Source organism: Solea solea, chromosome 11 (genome assembly GCF_958295425.1).
Source record: "Solea solea chromosome 11, fSolSol10.1, whole genome shotgun sequence".
In the NCBI taxonomy this organism is placed as follows: domain Eukaryota; kingdom Metazoa; phylum Chordata; class Actinopteri; order Pleuronectiformes; family Soleidae; genus Solea; species Solea solea.
The window spans coordinates 20,190,268-20,209,376 of NC_081144.1; the positions used below are offsets into that span (position 1 = coordinate 20,190,268).

Here is a 19,109-nt window from a genome sequence, read left to right on the forward strand (position 1 = left end):
CACTGCGTTTTCAATTAGCAGTGTTATTAGGGGGAGGCTCATTCAATGCACCTTATACTATGACAAGCATCTCATATGCCAATCGCTGTTCCAGTAATCAGTAACAACATGATGAACTGCACCTATACACACTGAAACTTTCATCACAAAGAATGGCAACATGCATGTGCACAACTGTTAATGTGTATGTCATTGCACCAATGACAGTACAGGCCAATGCACTTTCAAAGCAGGCCCGTGTTATATGATGGAATTGATAACAGTTTTCACCTTTATTTATTTCTGACAGGTGTATATTAACATGTACTTTTATAGGAGGATGAGTATCTGAGCATGCATGTTTGTCTTTTTATATGTAAATGTATTTCCATGAATGTCATCCTTTTTCCTCCTCTGACAATTTAAGGTGGCTCAAGTTCGTGAAATACTAGCTGCGATCAGTAGATAATAGCATAGCATAATAATATCTGGTTAAATACATTTAATTTATATTGACTCATTTTAAAACCTTTGCTGATGTAATTTCTTTTTTTCCTGCAATTGAAATCCTAGTACCTTTATGCAGCCCTGTAGGAGAACATGTAACGTTACAATTTCTTCCAATTAAACACAGATTAAAACAACACAAACCACACATAAAATCAGTCAATTATAATACATGTTGTGGTAAGCCTACATAATATAAAGATAACATAATATTAGACTGAGATGAAAAATTCTAGGCTAAAGGCTAAAGTGTCCCAACTATGGAACACTTTTTTGACATTGGATTTAGGGCTAACCTTCACAAGATTGACATGTAAGTCCCTTAGTATTTTACCCTAAAAGGGTTGACAAACTTATAATCATTGGTTTCTCTATGCATCACAATCATCTAAACTTGTGTGTGTGTCATGCCAGGGGCTTCAACAGACAAGGGAGGAAAGGTTTTCTTGTTACGACAGGTTATTTTCCCTACACTTCTTCCTACTGCTCCAGGAAGTCAAAGGTTAATTCATCGAGTCCCTGGGTGAGATGGAAAGACAATTTGTTCTCCTCCACTGGGCTGGTAAGCCCCGACGGATACATCAAACCTAATTAATACGGACAGATTTTGGACATAGGTAATCAAACAAAGAAGTCTCTTCGGTCTCTTCTTTACTTTTTTTCCCCTCGCCCTGAAACATGTGGACATCCAATTTCTCTACCTCTCCCTCTCTCTTTGTCTGTCTCTCTCACTCTCTCTTTGTCTTGTCTCCCTCACTCTCTTGTTTGAGCTCCCTACCTCTCACTCAGAGACACAAGAGGTTTGAGAGCACAGGCAGGAAAATCAATCAAGATTGGATTGATAGAGTAAACTGACAGGCCAGAGAGGCAGTAGAGCGTGATACATGAGCAGGTTAGGACTGCAAGCGTCTGTCGGAAACGGGTGTGACTCCATGCAGCAGAAAAGTAGTAAAAGGAGAAGAAAATACTTGTGTTTTGTACAATTACTATGATTAGTATAGCAGAGCCTGCAGTGCAAGGCCTAAAAACCCTTGCCAGCTCAAACAAAAACATATTTTATTAAGAATTAGAAAAAATCAATAATTATTTGCATTAAGGTGCATCTATGCAGCACTACGTGCGGCTATTCTAAAACCTTTTAAGCTTTTATTTCCTATGTTTGACTGACCTTCATGCTCCTTCTCAGTTGCTCCGATTTTCTTCATCTTCTTAGGAGTTTTCATGAAAAGTGGATAAACTGTTCGCAAGCCCAGGATGTCCACAAACTTATGGCAGTTGTCCGCTCCCTCTGGTCCAATCATTGCATGGTCCAGGACCTTCAGAGCACTTGTTCGAGACATTTTCTTCTCTCTACAGAAGAGAGAGGAAACACTGTTGGAGCTAGCTAGATACTTCAAATGCACATCATGTCAAATGACCACAACTAATTCAGCTGTCATACACACGGTATTATATTCTATAATTTTAGGTTGAGGTTTAACGTTTTTTTTCTTAGTCTTCAAAGTGGGTGGAACATCCTGGTATAGCTTAGAGTTATGTAGCTAAAAATAAAATTCAGTCAGGAGTAGTATAGTGAATATAACATACAAAAACACAAGACAAAGACATTAATTATAAAGGGATTCTATTCATCATATCATCCCGTACCATTGCCAATTTAGTGAAACTCAGTTTTCTGCCTTTCTTATTTTCTGGGAAAAAACGATAAAAGCTAGGCTAATATATACCAGCACAGAATCTGGAAGAATGTGACAATTAATCAGCTTATGTGAAATCCCTTTTTTCCTCTCCCTCACAGTGCAGTGTGAGATTAATGATGTCAAACTGGCAGCGGCAGTATTAATAATTTCAAATTGTTTCAGTGACGTGTGCCCCTGACAATGCTAAATTTCCATCTGCTCATTTCTTACACCAGTATCACTGTGTGAAAGGTTTATTTCAATTGAGGAACTTGTTTATACGGGGTCAAAGATGTTGACTTATATGTTAATTTAGTGAGGTTGATTATGTTTACGATCATAATCTTACAAACACGGGGGAATACTCCTGATGAACAAGAGATATTTATCCTGTTTTGATAGAAATAGTTTCAGTTTTGATGGTTCTGAATTGAAGGAATTGCACAAACACACCTCAAAGGGAATAAGTGAACAAACTTCAAAATGAGACCATTAAAAGGTTCTTGCATGAGGTCAAGTGAGTCAAGTGAGAGCGAGGGAAAATTCTGCAAATTATACACATCTCCACTCACAAAACGGAGTACACTTAAGTGGGTGTGAGCACTCTATGCAAGAACTAAATTAATCCAGTACATATTAAAAGTGCTTTTTTTTTTTTTTTTGTAATCAGCCAGAGTCTCAAGAACTGCTCTATTAACCACATCTCACAGTTGAGCTTTGGCAAAATCAGAGACAAACTTTAGCCAAACTCTAATGAACACTATTCTAATTAGTCCCATGGATGTCTGCAGAGACAGTCATGGAGACCATAAAACTATGCAAATTTAAATACGCTTAAAAAGCACAATAAACCTGAAAATGTGCTTCTGGCAACATTAGTGCAACATAAATATTCATCTGTTTTTCATCAGCAAAGCTACGACTAGAGAGACCAACTGCTTGCTACACACACACACACAAACACACTCCACACCTCCTCTTAAGAAGTGTAGCCGTCTGTCAGTGTCACTTCCTCCATTCCTACCAGTGACAGATAATAGTGTTTATCTCTGAGGAGAGACACATAATTCAAACAGTTGAGTCTGCTTCTCCAGATGGACACGGTGTACATGATGGATGGCAGGAGAGGTCGGGGGCAGCTGTACTCGGTGTAATTTCCGAGGGCAAAGTAGGCAGTTCAGGTGGTAGATGGCTTTGCTGTTGTTGCTCTTGAATAGGTCAATGTTAGTGTGTGTGTCAGTGACATGAGCAGGTTTTTGATTAGACTTCTAGATGTGACCGAATCACTCAAAGTTTGGTGCTGGTTTAAAAACCCATGCACACCTCAAGCACCCAGAAATGTAATCAGAAAATCACAACATCCTCTCACATGTGTAGAAAGGGTGCACTTTAAAAAATGCCCAGCATACACTGAGAGTGTGGTCTGATAAACATTTAGCTGTGCTATGAATGTATCAAAGCACTAGATGTCAAATCTGTATGTGAAACAGTGGTGATTACATATATATAAAAAAAGAAGCGGCCTAGTGGGAATTGAAATTGAGTTTTTGATGAAAAACCAATAAATGTGTCTCGGTTTTGTTTTGTATTCTATTGCGCACTCTGTTTTTGTTATTTTGCAGCTGCATTGTGTTTAGGTAGAAATCAAAAGCTGATCACAATTTTAATGAAACTGCTCAAAAAGTTGGATGTTTGAAAAGTAATTTAACATGTTTGTGATATCAGACTCGTGCTGTATCATCACTACTGCCTTTCCAGAGCTCTTTAAAGTTACATACATGCTAATTTCATAAACCATAAGATTAAGCTTCCGTTCATTCTGAATTCAGATGTTGAAATACTGCATACGTCACAAATCAGCTTAAAAAAACTCCTAAATGAATACTAAATCGTCATGAAGACACATAAGACACAACCTGCTGTTCATAGGCTGTAATATCTAGCAAGCAACTTTGTCAATATTTTACGAAAATGAAAATCAAGAATTTACTGGTTTACCAACATCAACCTAATAATGACATCAGCCTGAGGCCTGCTCTTATGACCCCAATTGTTTTTTATGTGCAGTGTATGAACTAACAGCAACAACTTAACAAATGTGCTGCTTGTGTTTTCTCAGATGTTTCTAATGCTCATGAAGACAAATTGTGTTATTTTAATCCTTTAGTTAAAAATCCAAAAAATGGCCACTCTATTGATAAAGGATAACACATTCATTTTCAAGAACTATTATAAAAGTGTAATGACATGAGGAATGATACAATTACAACAATGTAACTAATGCATGATAATGGCCTGATGATGCAAGACACATCCATCAAGTAAATGGTAATTGTAAATGGACTGTATTTATGTAGCAATCTTCTATGCTCAATGACCACTTAAAGAAATTAATGCTGCAGTTTCTGTCTTGTACAATCTGTGTACTGTCAGTATAAGGCAAAGTGACTCATGTGTCTCATACACAAAAACAATCAAGTATGTTTAATAAACTATAACATGCCATGCCATGATCAACAATACCATTCTCTAAACGTTAAAAATGTTCCCAAAAATCCCATTTTAGTCTATTCTTCTTCCTCCTTACTCTGTTTACCAGAAGGATGACTTCACACAAAGGGTTTTTTGCATTCCAATAATGAGATATTGATCCACACCCTAAATATAACTATCAAGCGATGTGACTATCAGCAGAGAGGTACAGAAGCAATGGTTTCATAAAACCATATAATGGGTCTTTATGAGTCTTTGAGGCTACATCTCTGCCTTGTTAGACCAACTGCTGATTGACTGGACAAGAAGTCTGTCTGCAGTAGAATACAGAGATGTCAAAGGCCTGGGTGAAGCTCAGACAACAGCATTGTAACTTTGACTGCATTCAATAATAAAAAGCTGAAAGGTTTAGTTAATGCTTCCTCAGCCCAGAAAATGCTTGTAGTAGAACTTCAGTTCTCAGCAAAAGCTCTAGAGAAGTTAGTTGGTGTCATATTTAACACATTTCAGCCAGTAACGTACAAACAAATCAACATTACCATCTGAAGTGCATAATGCAAAAGACAATTTTACATGCCCTACTTCTGCAACTGGGTCAACTAGGATGTCGCAGTGATTTATCATGATGACATTTCTCATAAGCTCATAAGTCCAGACATGTTCCCATAATTGTCTGGAAGGAGCTACACATACGAACACATGCAGCTCCCCAGTGAATCTCTGGATAAATCTGAGTAAGCCCATGTGAGAACACAGCTTGGAGAAGCTCTGGATAATTCACAGCAAGCCACTGGGTGAGTGCCCTGCCTTCAATGTACCCAACCAAGGATCAACCCCCTCTCCTGCCCTTGTGAACACGTCTGACATAGACAATCTTGTGCTACATTTGTCATATGTGAACAGCTAACTCTAGAGAATATATGGAACCAATTTTTTGGATATCTTTTACAGATCATGTCTCAGAATGGCTGCAGTGTGAAGTCTCACCTAAGCATTAGGTTCATTAGCTGAAGCCCCTCCCCTCTGAGGAATCGTTCCCGATTGGTGGCCAGCATGAGGCAGGAACACAGAGCATCAAAGAGGTTCTCCATCATCTCCTGCTCCTCAGCTGTAGACGGGTTGTGACGTTTGAACACCTAACAGAGGAGGAGACTGCACTGAAGAACGTAACATTTCAAGTAACTCAGAGAGGAAATGCTGCAATTATGAAAAGGCAACTGATCACCAAAGTAACCATTTCCATGTTTTAATGAACTTGTTTTAGAGTGAGGGCATAATAAGCCTTTTAAATGATGAGCAGGAACAAGCTTCATGTTACGCATAGATTAGACAGGTTAATACTATAATTAAGAAAACACACACAGAAACACCAGCAGTCTCTTCAAAAACTCTAGTTATTAAACCCAGGAGTATAAACTACACTTTTGTTGACAAAATATCAACAAATACTTAAAACTCCACAAAAATGTATCTGTGGATGTATGGTGGGTTTCAAGTTAAGGTTTTAACTTGGTTTAATATAAACCTGCCTTTCCTGGGTTAAAATCTAAATTTGGAGATGCTCCTGTATGAGAAATGACTGGTCCCTGTGAGGCTCAAATTGATGATGGGTTCTTAAAGTGACTGATAAAGGCAACTTAAAAATAGAAAGTAAAAGCAAACTCTTACAGATAGTTGCTGCAGCAACACATCAATGCCATCCATCTCACCCAATAGTTCTCTGGTATCTGTAGAAGAGAGAAATGAAGTGAGAGGAAAGGCTACGGTATAAAAATAGAGCAACAGGACAACAGGGTGATTCAATTGAGATGTTTGTTTAAAAAAAAACAAAAAAAAACAACATACATTTAAGCAGGAAAAGGAAGGATGGAAGAAGTGAAGCAAAAAGTGAAAGACAGTGATCAAGAACACAAAGACAACTTATTCAATATAGATGTGTATTAAAATGTGATTTAATGTTACACAATGTAGTTCTGCATCTAACGGCATTTGGACTCATTTTGTTATTTGCTACAGATCGAAATATTCAAAGTTTCAAGTTAAGAATGAACAAACACTCATTGAGAATTTGACTGGAGCAATATGATGAATCTACAGGGTCTTAATTAGTTCAGCTTAGCAGCTCTTCTCATTTGCAGCAGTATTTTATCATCCAAGTGGTGTTGCAAGTTGAACTAGACAGCAAGAAGAGACAATTATATTCAAATTAGCATATCAAAAAATCCCCCATTGTCATATTCCTAAATGTAGTCTTGTCACTTACTTTATTCCTGTACCTAGACTCTGAAAGCACAATGCAAAAGACTATTATTTATGGCCGCTCCCACTTTCTTGGTTTAGTTAAAAATATGCTTTTAGTAGATTTTATTTTGCAGTGACAGGAAGATTGGAAGTAGTAGTGCTAAGGAGAAAGACAGTGGCTGAAGAATTAGACTTTAGACTTTTAGAAGATTCCCACTGAATATCAATAAAATACATGTAACAAGAGAAACTGTCAGAGAAGCTGATAGACCCTGCAGCTTTCTGAACCTAGGCCAATATGAGCAGGAAGAAAGGAAAGAATAAAACAAAAAAATATGACAGGTGAAGAAATGAAAAGATTGAAAACAAAAATGATGAGGACTAAAAAAGAATGAATCCTTAAACCACTTACTGTCATTGCTCTGCAACAAAATTGCCAGGATTTCACTACAGTACAGTTTGTTACCATCAAAAGGTATCTTTGCCTGAGAGGGAAAAGAGACCAGATTTAATTATCACTTTTCCTATTTTTCAGGGTCCAGACCAGGCTTGGCCAACCCGTGGCTCCCGAGCCTCATTGCCTAGCTCTTTGCCTAGTTTCATGCGGCTCTTTATGTGTTTGTGGGTTTTTTTTTTTTCATGTATATGTGTACGCATGTTCATCTTAGTTCAATATCAAACGCACACATGCAAGAGGGAAAACCTCATTGTTGAATATACAACCTGTGTCACTTTCGCTTTGAAAACGGCAAGGAAAACGTGCACAGCAAAACGAAAATACGAAGATGAACAGGACGTTTTTAACAGACTGGGGGAGTTTATATTTTTTTGGTTGAACGAAATGGCTGAGTAGAGGTCTGTGTCTGTGTGTGTGAGGGAGAGAGTAAGAGGAAGGGATAGGGGGATGTTCATGTGTGCCTGTGTGTTTAATGTGACTCTTTGCAGTAACACTGTAAAAAATTTGGCTCTGTGTCTCTGAGTGGTTGGCCACCCCTGGTCCAGACTTTAAGAAAAAACAGACTATGTACAAAACTTTATTTATATTTTATCAAACAAAGATTAAAGATTAAAGCTTGATTTTTGTATGATAGTTACAGGACATAACAACAGCAACTTAATTTTCAGAATCAACAGGCCTACACAACATCTGGAATTATCTTGAAACCCATTTAGCTGAATGTAAAAATGTATGTGTAAAAGCTTAATGTACTTCATCGTCTGAGCAGATATAACTGGTCACTATAGATAATTACTGTGCCATCTCGAGACATGGTTTGTACAGAAATTAATAAGCAAACACAGTTACTATCCATCATACATGACTCAAGATTTACTTTTGTCAGTCTGCTGGGTATGAATACAAACAAAATGAGATAGCTCATGTCACTAGCAAATGACAAGAGGACAGTGAATAAACATAATAAAATCAAAGAAAGATTCAAAAACAAAGCACAATCAGTAGCACATTCATACAAAGTGACTTGATTAAAGTAGAATATTTAAGTACTGTTCAGCAGTAAAAGTCTCATAGTCAATATGAAAAAGAGTGGTAGATTTTAATTTTTCCTTTTATTATTAAATGCTTGGGAAATAGACTTGTATTTCTGTGACTAAGAGTTAGAAGTTCTTGCCAAAGGAGTACAGAGTGAAAAAATGAGCCAGTTGGCTGACAATGTCGACAACTTGCTTACCTTAATTCTCTTGAGCAGCCACTGCATGAGTCCCTGCTGGGCAGCCTCAGCACACAGGCCTGGTCTGAACTCTGCCATATTTTCTATGATTGCTGGAGAAGACATCCCACATCAAATATTAATATAATATGCTCCTCACACACACTTCATAACCAACTTCTCACAGAGATAAAATATCTAGAAAATGCTCTAATCCAAATCACTGGATCAAAAAGATACTGATTTAATTAGGCTGATCAGGCACCAGGTGGTTATTAAACTCTCTAAAGGTTCTTATAAAATTGAGTGCTTTAACTCGCTCAATATTTAAGCTTTCTGTCCGTGACAAGTTCATGTGTACTGCAGATGCTGTGCAAACACAGTTTGAAGGAAAACATCTGAAACATAGAGGGTTCATGTCCCAGCTTCTTCTAATATTATCATTAGAATGCTGTCTCTGCCACTCGATATCTCTATCAGAGCAGACTGCAGCACAGGGTGAGAGGCAGACTGTGATAAAAGCAGAGAGGAACAGGAAACCAAGAGGGAAAAGAAAGAAAGGAATAGGAGAAGGGATGAAAAGAAGTGAGGGAATAAAGAAACAACAAGAGCATAAACAGGATGTCCCACACAGATGTATTCCCACACAAAGCGGCAAACGTAGCCACATATAGAATATATTAAAGACTATTTGAAGGTAAAATCTATGATGAAATAATTACATTATACATCTTTTAATATCTGACTCATCAGCATATTAGAAATAAAGACTAAAAATGTAAATAGCAAACTTCTAATACCTATTAGAATGCTTATTAGAGCGTGGTTGTGACTAATACAGTGAAATCATTTGATCCCATTAATAAATACTTCACATTTAATTTTAGCTAGTTTTTTTCACAAACACATTCACAATCATATCACCATGAGATTTATTTAAACCACTGCAATTTACATTTTAAGCTGAATGGTTCTTGTTAAATTAAGTAATCTGAAATTAAAACCAAACGTTTTAAGATGGTAGCTTGAGTTGGCAGCAAATTCTAAAATAATAATAAATAAGAGCAATAACAGAGAAATGCTGAGGAAAAAGAAAGTTTGAGAAGACGGGTGCTGAGGGAGAGGGAGGAAGCGCCTTTATCAGTGATTCAAACAGAGCAGACAGACAGCATCCTGGAGGACAGCAGGCTCAGAGCAGAGAGCATCCAAGGCAGACAAAAGGCTTATTCAAGCTTGGAAAGCTCCCTCGATAACACACACATGCAAACACACACACACACACCCTCCCCTCCCTCAATATAACCCACAGCCTAACACACACACACACACACACACCTCAAAAAACCCTCCTGACACTCAGCCCCAAACTGGCAACAAAGGGAGAAAAATAATCTCAGAAGACTCGTTGAACATAAAAGGAGCTGAGAGGCAGAAAAGTCGGATTCATGTGAGGCTAAATACAGAGACTGTGACTTCTCAAATGATCTGTTGGTCCACTCATGCCCTCTCCAGCACCTTGAGTCTTCATTTAATGCTGTCAAATCAATGCTGCGGGGATTCAGAGTCTCTGTAACCTATATGCTTGACTTTGAGGACTCCAACCCCTTAAATAGAAAAAAAAACCACAAACCCATTCAGTTAGCAGTTTAAAAGTTCTTCCTCTTTTCAAAAACATTTAAATGAGACAATGACATCTTCTCTTTGCTGCCACTGAGAAAAGTTTAAAACACTTGACAGCAAAGGGACACACTGACACAGCTTCAAGAATACAAATAAAGTTTGTCCGTGCCTCTCCAACATCAAACCAGAGTCCTCGAGGACTCCCTGTCACTGCACTGCCCCACAGCCTTAACACAAACCCATACACCTTGAAGGCATCCTTCCCCCACTGGAAGAGTGTTTCATGTTACAGAGCTATGACAAGACAAGGTTGATCAGTGATGCTTGCTCGAAAATCTTTTACAGGTTTGTGTAAAACTTTGTCCAGGAATTCTCCCATGAATGTGCAAAGTGAAAATACCTTCCAGGCTTGTTGTGCTGCTGAGACACATGTATATGTTGACAATCTGCACAGATGACCTTGTGTTTTTGCATTAGTGTAGAACTCCATCTCCACTATCTTTTCTTCTCCCTACACTGCTGTTGCTTTGTGGTGATTGGCATTTACAAAGCGGCACGTATCCACAGACCAACTGTTCCTTCCAAAAAGTCTTTATAACAAACCAGGTGACGTTTCAGGCCTAAGCCCTTCTCCCGTGTTTGGGAGCAACAACTTGTAAGCGGACACTTTCTGCTCTTTATCGTTTTGTCAATTCTGTCCAGCACCTAATGTTTATTTACTTTGGATGTGCGCGTCTTTGTGCACCTTACTGTTATCAGCTTGCGGCAGCATGTTTTCCATTGCAGTTTTCCAATATAACATTCAGTATTTAGGACTTATCAGACCTCCAAGCTAATGCAAGGGACCACCTTGCCCACACAATGGTGATGGTCTGCTGTATTTTTTTTTTTTAAATACGTAACAATATAATAACAGTGTTAAGCAACATATATAAGCATCTACTCCAATATAGTACAATTAGCTAATTTTGTGGTACAATGTAAATACAAATATAATATATGACAATAACTTAAAGGTAAGAGTGTGTAAAATTTAGCAACCTTTATTTGTGAAGGTGTATGTTGCATCCTCCATTGAGCTAACCTGGCACCTGATAGAAGGTTTATGATTTTAAAAGTTATTATTTCATCTTTCTGCTAAATAATTGAATCTAAATTTCACACACTGGACCTTAAATAACATAGCAACATACTGATAAATTGGGCATCAGTGGACGTTTTACAAGAGAAACTATAAGCTGTTGCAGCAGCACACAGTAAGCTTGTCATGTTAGTTAAACCGCAGATGCCTTTGCATGGAAGGCATCTTCTGTTCTGTTACCAGTGGAGGTTTTGGTGCTGTGAGGACAAATAACCTTTTCAAAAATATGGATAGAAGGCTGTGTGAACCAGTAACGGACTCAAAGCGAAACACACAACAGGAGCATTAATTGAGAAGTACTGCTGCTCATGTTAAACAAGTTGTAACAAAGAAAGGACAGTCAGAGAGTAATGGTGGTGATTCTGTTTTACTTCATATTTTCTACCTAGACCAGTTTGTTTCAGTACGGAATGAACACTAACTGGAACATAATCTCCTTACCCAGTGTGTTGTGAATGCCGTCAGCCTCCTCTTTCACCTGTTCATCCAGTCGCTCCATATTCTGCACCAGCAAAGCCACGACTTGACCTTCCAGCTACAGACAGAGAGATGAAGTCAGTCATCAAGTTTCTGACACATCAAAACTGACACAAATCCACAAGGGATTCAACACTTCCTCCATCCTCACTCAAGTGTTTAAAATCCTATTTTAAATTCAAATTAAAGTAAACAAAATATTGTATCAAAATAAAATCTATATAGCATCAATCAACCCAAATTCTGTTTTTATCTTTGGACCATGACCAATGTCTAATATGAGGTCTGATTGTTGGGGTTGGGTATGTGATGGAGAACACAGCAGTATAACCATTTGTGAAAGTTTTTGCTATTTTTACAACTTGTATCCTTGATTTTGCAGGAACTGGGACCTGTGGATGACCCAGTGAAGTTTCACTTTTAAGAGTTATCAATTAAGTCTAGTTTACAAACTTGTAACCAAACAGAGCCGGCAGGGTTAAAGTACAATTACAGAACAAAGACACGGATCAGTCATTGACCATTGTAGATCATTTTGATTTATCTTGTTACAGATCCCATCCATCCTTGTGGTAGCAAGGACAGAGGTTCCTGCGGCATAAAAGCAAGGAGGAGAGACAAACCGGTTCATCCAACCCTTACTGCCCTGAGACACTTTCCCTAAGAGGAGTGTGTTAAATGGTAGTGCATTTATATAATGCCTTTATCCTCAGAGCATTGCAAAACTACCTGAGCTACTGCTTTACCCACTGTGACACCACAAGTCAATCCACTCTCTCTTTTACACACAATTTTCTTAAGTGCTTAACATTTATTCCTGTCAGATAATAACTAACCTGCAAGCCAACAATGAAGAGAGGCTTCGTGGTGCTCTTTAAAGTATCTGAGAGCTGCATTCTTAAGACATAACTTCACTTAAATCCCAAACCTTAAGTGATATGTCCCTTTCACTCACGTACTGAATTTAAATGCAAAACAATAGGCAGGAGTGGTAAGAAATAACATTCTAAAAACAGCCACATTTAAGCCAGCAGAGTCTTTTATAACAGCAACAGTCATGACGTAGCCTGAGCCCACATTTCGCTCCTCCGCCATACATATAACAGCAAATTATTAGAGTGGAGAAAGTGAAAGACAAAAAGAGAAGATCCTAAACTTAGAACTGACACCAACTCACGGCTGGAATGTGACAAAGAAAAGCTATGAATAGCTGAAAAAGTAAGTAAACCAAAACTAAGACGAGATTACATAACTGTGCAGACAACAAAACGCTGTTTTATTTTCTCTTATCCAAGTTCTTAATACTTTTTAAAATTTAAACCTAATTTAATTGCAGCAACACTTTACCGACCTAGAGTAAACCAGTGACCACTGTGAAAGGGCAGCTGACTATCAGGGAAATACCAGATGACGGCTTGGACATAGCCTTTCCCCAACTCCTACTCAACAGCGAGTCATCAAAACATGTATTACCATTGTGTTAGTAGACAGGCAGACCAGGTTCAGGTTGAGCTACTGCAGTGTATGTTCCCACTTGTGGCACTAAGTTCTAGCTCTCATGCTCTTATCAGTGTACATTACCATTTGTGTACATTTGTTATAATTGACACTGTCATTCAGGCTCTGCTGCAAGTGAGATTGCACTGCTTGCATGTGCAAATGTGTATGTTACTTTTGTAAATTAATTTAAAAATAAATCTAAACTAATAACTTAATAATAATATCAATACATTGGATGAAGACCCTGGTCTCATAGCATCACTTGCTATGAGTCATTCATACTAAAAATGGCTGCATGTATTTCAGTTAACAATGGCCGAACACAGATTTTCTTTTGGTTCCCTAAAGAGAGCTAAATCAATCCTCTATGCCTGGTTAACCTGCCAGAGCGCACAAACTTAAGTATTGACTCCACAGAATGCTGCTTCATCAATATCATCAAAGGCTGATGTAAACTCACCAGAGCATCTATGAGCACCTCAGCCCCCTCCTCGCTCTCGTGGAGTGTGTCGATATCTGTCAGCTCCTGCAGCAGGTCCACCACTGCTATGGCAATATGTGCTCCAGGCTAAGGACAATAAAATACTTTTGGAAACTTCATAGTAAGTTCATGTCCATTTTGTCATGTGGAGTTAGTTCTCAGGATGACCATGGACAAAGACGTTTGGTTTTAGTTTTTCATCCATTTCATTTTAAGCAATACAATGTACAAATACTATAGATTTATGTTTTAATCCAAATGCTTAGCATAATCATATGTGATAATTAAGAGGTCAGTCTGGAAATATTGTAACCCATATTGTAAACAAATTCTACCATAAGACAAAAAAAGTATTTCTCCGTACTTTCTGGCACCTCTGCTCTACCTCACCTCTACTTAATATTTAAACGAGGAAAAAAAAATAATTTTTAGAACTAAATAAATAAAGATGAAACAGAGTGCTGCATGCAGACTATTTTAAGCTGCACTGCAACCACAAAACTGCAAAGTAAGTAATAAATTAACACAAATCCTATGTAAAGTGTAATCCTATGGCTCTCTGATGTGTTTTAAATCTTTTTGAATGAGTCAAAATGGACAGATTGTGTTATTTGATCCATAAGTGAAAGGATATCAGTGTTTTCATGACTGAGGAGGCCCAGGAGTGAGTGGACAGAATTAAGCTCCACCAGCAGGTGGTAAAGTTCTGGCATCGTAGCAATCACATGCATTTCTTGAATAATGTCGTTGAGATCCAGCTCCGCCTCCATGAACCTGGTTTAAAAAAAACAAAAAAACAATCAAATGTGATTAACATGTTAGTATTTTAATTTGCTTAAATTGCTGCACAGGATGTATATTATATTTTAGAATTGTGACAGTCTTGGTTTACCCAACAAAAAGAATGGACATTCTTACTTCTCTGGATTATCTGGAAACTTAATCCTCAACTCCTGATTTTTGTATGATCTTTTCTCAAAGGTCAGGATCATTTTCTTCACTGAGCTCTCATCCACTGGCTCTGCCTGTTTGATGAACACATGTGAAGAAGAAAGGGGAAAAAAAACTTTTAATAGAAAAATCTTTTATTTAGCCATACAGGTTCACCCTAATTACGTGAGTGGCAAATAGAAGCCAGAACCTTCCTATTGTCAGGGGGAAACTGAGCATTTCACTGAAAAGGAAGTGTGTTAGAACTCACAAAGGCTGAAATGTTGGGCAGATAATGACAGGTTAGGAACTTACAATTGTCTGACATTATAGAAAAGAACAGCACTTTTCTCTGAGTACCTCTTGACACAATGAATATCTTAAAAGGCCGCAAAGTGGGATAATAAGAACAGGAAAATGGACGTATGAATTTTGAATGTACAGAATAACATGGGGACAATGGTTCTAAAGAAGAAAAGAAACTTTCTTATGTCTCTTTTCTCTCAATAATTTTCTTTAAAAAAATAAACTGCCTTTAAGTGACGTTAGAACAACCTATATAACTATTCAACTAACTAAGTGCTATAAACAAAGAAATACTTTTTTCTATTTTTCTGTTATTTAAACACACATGAAACCCTTCTGAAATGAAATGCTTTTTAATGCACAATCACATTAATGTGTAGCCACACAAAATGTGTATGGATTTTAATTGGGCTAATTGTATATCCCTAATTCTGACTTACTAATTGTTGGTTCAATATTTATTTACATACTGCTAGACATCAGTTAAGCTTCGGGAAGCTCAACAAAGATTAAACAAGCTCCTTATTATGCTCACCTGCAAACACAATACTGTAAAAATACATTGCATTTACATATAATAGTACAACACATACTCTACAAGCACACAAATGGACAAACAAGACTACCAAAAAGGAGGCCACTCCCTGTCTTGTCAAATGTATCCCAGGCTTTTGTTTGATAACCACCCCAGCAGAGGCTTATGCCAGACTTTTTACATCAAGTAAAAGTTGTGTTACTTCCATTTCATTGTTAATTTTTGTTGACACTGTCCAACCCAGATAGAACAAAGACAAAAACGGATATTAATTATGGCAAATAGCACCATTTCATATATATATGAATATACAGTACTGTGCAAAAGTTTCAGGCACCACCAGCTCTGTTGTTTTTTCTGTCTGTCAAATTCTGTGATCATTGGAATTTGGAATGAAGTGATGCGACTTAAAGCTGGTCTTATATATTAGCGAGCTGTCAATGAGTTTAACTCATGCAACATGTGTATGTAATGCTCAAGCATGTCTTGAATAAACCTGGCGTAATAGATGTTTTTTAACAGCAGATATTTCTTTAAATGAAATAGTAGGACAAGCACAGGATTTACCAGTAACATTAATTAAGGTTGATTAGTCTTTTTCCATCATCACATTCTTCACTGCCAACCATCTCTACAAGCATGAGAACTTCAAAGAAAACACATCAGCCACAGTTAAAGTTGTCGAGAAATTCTGTGTGAACACTGAAACTATATAGATCCTGGAGGTCTTCTTATGCGTTAAGTGCATACAATACACATGATTTAACACTTTAGGTTTCCAACGTATACAGTGAATGGAAACAAAACAATGTAGATTAACTGCAGTGAAAAACATGCATCTGCATCCTTTTCACTGATCTACGATCACAGATTGACTTAGTCACACAATATCTACGACACTATATGAATGTCGTGTTTACTCTCTGAAGAGACAGGTTTGGTGATGATGGTTTGTATGCCTCAGATGTAGTCATTTTGGACAAACACTACACTTTGCAGAATAACAATACAATAATAAACTCTCTTACCTCAAGATCATCATCATCATCGTCCATCAGCTTGTCAATTATCTTCTTCTTGTCCCCACTCAGATCATCAGTGTCCCTCATCTCAAACCCTCCTCCTATTCCCACACTTGCTGCAACTTCCCTGTATCTCTCCCTAGCACCCTTCGGCTGTTTCCCTCCTCTGGAATCGTCCTCTCCTCCTGCTGCTCCTCCATCATCTTGCTTGGGACGCTTTGCTCCTCTGTCAGGCTGTGGGATGAAAGGAAATTAGGAAATGAATACATGTGCACAAGTAATTGTTCTACTTGCCGAAGTAATCCTGATTAAGGATTAAATTAAACTGCATGTGCTTGAATACACAGAAAATGACAGACACAAGTACAGAAAATGAAAAGGAAAGACTGCATACTTTGTGTTTAACTTTGATCTGCTTCCAGCTTTTCACATTATGTTAATACTAGCAACTATCCTATGAAAAATTACTGTTATACAAGCTGCAACACAGAGTTTATTTAAGGTGAGATTGACTAACTGATAGGGATGGGTAACAGTCCAGTATAAATGAATACTGCAATATAGCTATATTCAATGTCAATACAACAATCAATCCAAAATGTAATTATCAATTAAGAACAAAAATAAATTGTCAACAGACTTGAAACTTTTTAATTGTGACATTTTTGGTAATATTGCCTAACCCCCCTTACAGTCTGAATTGTGTGGATCTATTACATGACAAAAATAATTATTGGGTCTGAATTGTGTGGATCTACTATAGAACACAACTAGAAATTGTGGACAATAATTGCATTTTGCATACAAGACATTATCTAACTGACTTTCTACAACAAAACACCATATCAAATAACAACAATTATAACAATAACAATAATATTAATAATAATAATGATAATAATGATAAATAACTAAGGAGCAAGCTTTAATTATAATCATTCTGAGTGAACAAGTTCAGGACATACAGTCATTACATATAATAAAAGACTCGCAGCCTCTCTCTACATTCACAGCAGCTGTATAGCTAACACGCTATCTGTTGTCGCTGTTCAAAATAAGCGACGGTTAAAGCTTCTTGTCTTGTCAGTTGATACAAAAATGAAAGCAAATGCGATTCCTTGGTGGTGCTAAATAAAGTAAACAGACAACCTAAAACGGGTAAATATCGGGGCAACGGGGTTAAGTGAAAGATTGCTTGCTAACGTACGAGCAACGCTACAGCATGCACCCCAGTGAATGAGACAAGTTCAGGGATGCTAAATTAAGAGTTCACAAACACAGTGTCGTGCAGAATTAAGTATCTACCTGATAGTTCAGGAGCTCTCCGACATCCATTTGTCCGGGTAGTAAGCCTTAACCGTGCCACCGTTTTATTAAGTTTTGAGAAATTAAACAAGAGCTAGCACAATTCGCTGCTCCCCTAACAACAAGCTTCCGACAGAAACAAGTCTGCCGAAAAAAGGTTCCGCATACAGTATTGTCGTAAAAGTTGCTACCCAAACAATTAACTAAAACATTTTAAAATAAATACAACCATGGTCGTCTACGTGCAGTAAAGCAGAAAACTTTAATTTTTTTCACTTACTGTCTACACTCGTATTAAATGTAGTCATTACAGCGTTTATACCATTCAGATGCATTAATGTGAGATAGATAAGTAAACTGTCAGGGTTTGTGTAAGAAAAATATAGTCTGAATTGTATGTGTATGAAAAGCCTACATTTATGAAGCTATAATTATGTGAGGTTTTTTTTCTATATAAATACAAATGTTTTGGTAATTTTTTTAGACCTCCTTACCATAAACATGCAACATTCTGAATATAGATAATAATAATAATACTTTTTTTAAAAATGGTTAGGCATATGCTAGGCATATTATTAGAGATTAAACATGCATGAAGTCATGTTTAATCTCTAATGTACTGAACTGCATTACACACTATGGTGCAGAAATATAGTGTTACTCAGTGCTTCACTTAAACCAGCAACAACTGCTGCTCACATATTAATGTAACAGTTAGACTGGAACATATTCTATGAATGCATCTTGTGATCATATTCTGAAACTGACAATTCTGCAAACCTGTCACTAGACTGTCACTTTTGAAACTTGGTAGTTTGGTTTACTTTGGTACACAAAGGCAAGCAAGTGGAGTAAACCAAGAGACTGTTTATTTATGTTTTAAAGGAGCCAGGGGTGAGCATGGAGGTTAGGTAGGGAGAGCGTTTTAGTGAAGAAGGAGCCTGATCTATGTGGGATCCAGGAGTAGAGGAGCAGATCTGATGAAAGGATGAAAGTCTGAAGGCAGGGGTCCAGCGTGGAGCAGTCAAAGAGAGGAAAATCAGGCCAGTCAAAGTGAAAAAAACAGGCTGCAGGCAGACAATATTTGAATGGCTTGAATACAGACTGACAAGCAGATGCTATGATCCATCAGGGTAGTAATGGGTATTTGTAGAAGTCTTGTTTGCACAATTGGATGCAGCTGGTGGGGCTTAGGTTTAAGTCCATTACACCTGCCTAACTGT

General features: G+C 37.5%; 1 protein-coding gene across 1 annotated transcript in view; it reads right to left on the bottom strand.

Moving 5' to 3' along the window:
* Nucleotides 1-18,039, bottom strand: part of ctnnbl1 (catenin, beta like 1) — a 53,776-nt gene extending 35,737 nt beyond the window's left edge. The window contains exons 1-11 of the mRNA XM_058643540.1: nucleotides 17,887-18,039; nucleotides 16,588-16,815; nucleotides 14,707-14,813; nucleotides 14,419-14,562; nucleotides 13,768-13,861; nucleotides 11,772-11,865; nucleotides 8,591-8,682; nucleotides 7,312-7,384; nucleotides 6,327-6,385; nucleotides 5,646-5,794; nucleotides 1,655-1,836 (exon numbers count right to left, since the gene is read on the bottom strand). Of these exons, the coding sequence (XP_058499523.1) occupies nucleotides 1,655-1,836; nucleotides 5,646-5,794; nucleotides 6,327-6,385; nucleotides 7,312-7,384; nucleotides 8,591-8,682; nucleotides 11,772-11,865; nucleotides 13,768-13,861; nucleotides 14,419-14,562; nucleotides 14,707-14,813; nucleotides 16,588-16,815; nucleotides 17,887-17,916 (1,252 nt within the window). The 5' untranslated portion in view covers nucleotides 17,917-18,039. The remainder of the gene's footprint in view (nucleotides 1-1,654; nucleotides 1,837-5,645; nucleotides 5,795-6,326; nucleotides 6,386-7,311; nucleotides 7,385-8,590; nucleotides 8,683-11,771; nucleotides 11,866-13,767; nucleotides 13,862-14,418; nucleotides 14,563-14,706; nucleotides 14,814-16,587; nucleotides 16,816-17,886) is intronic.
* Between the last annotated feature and the right edge of the window lie 1,070 nt (nucleotides 18,040-19,109).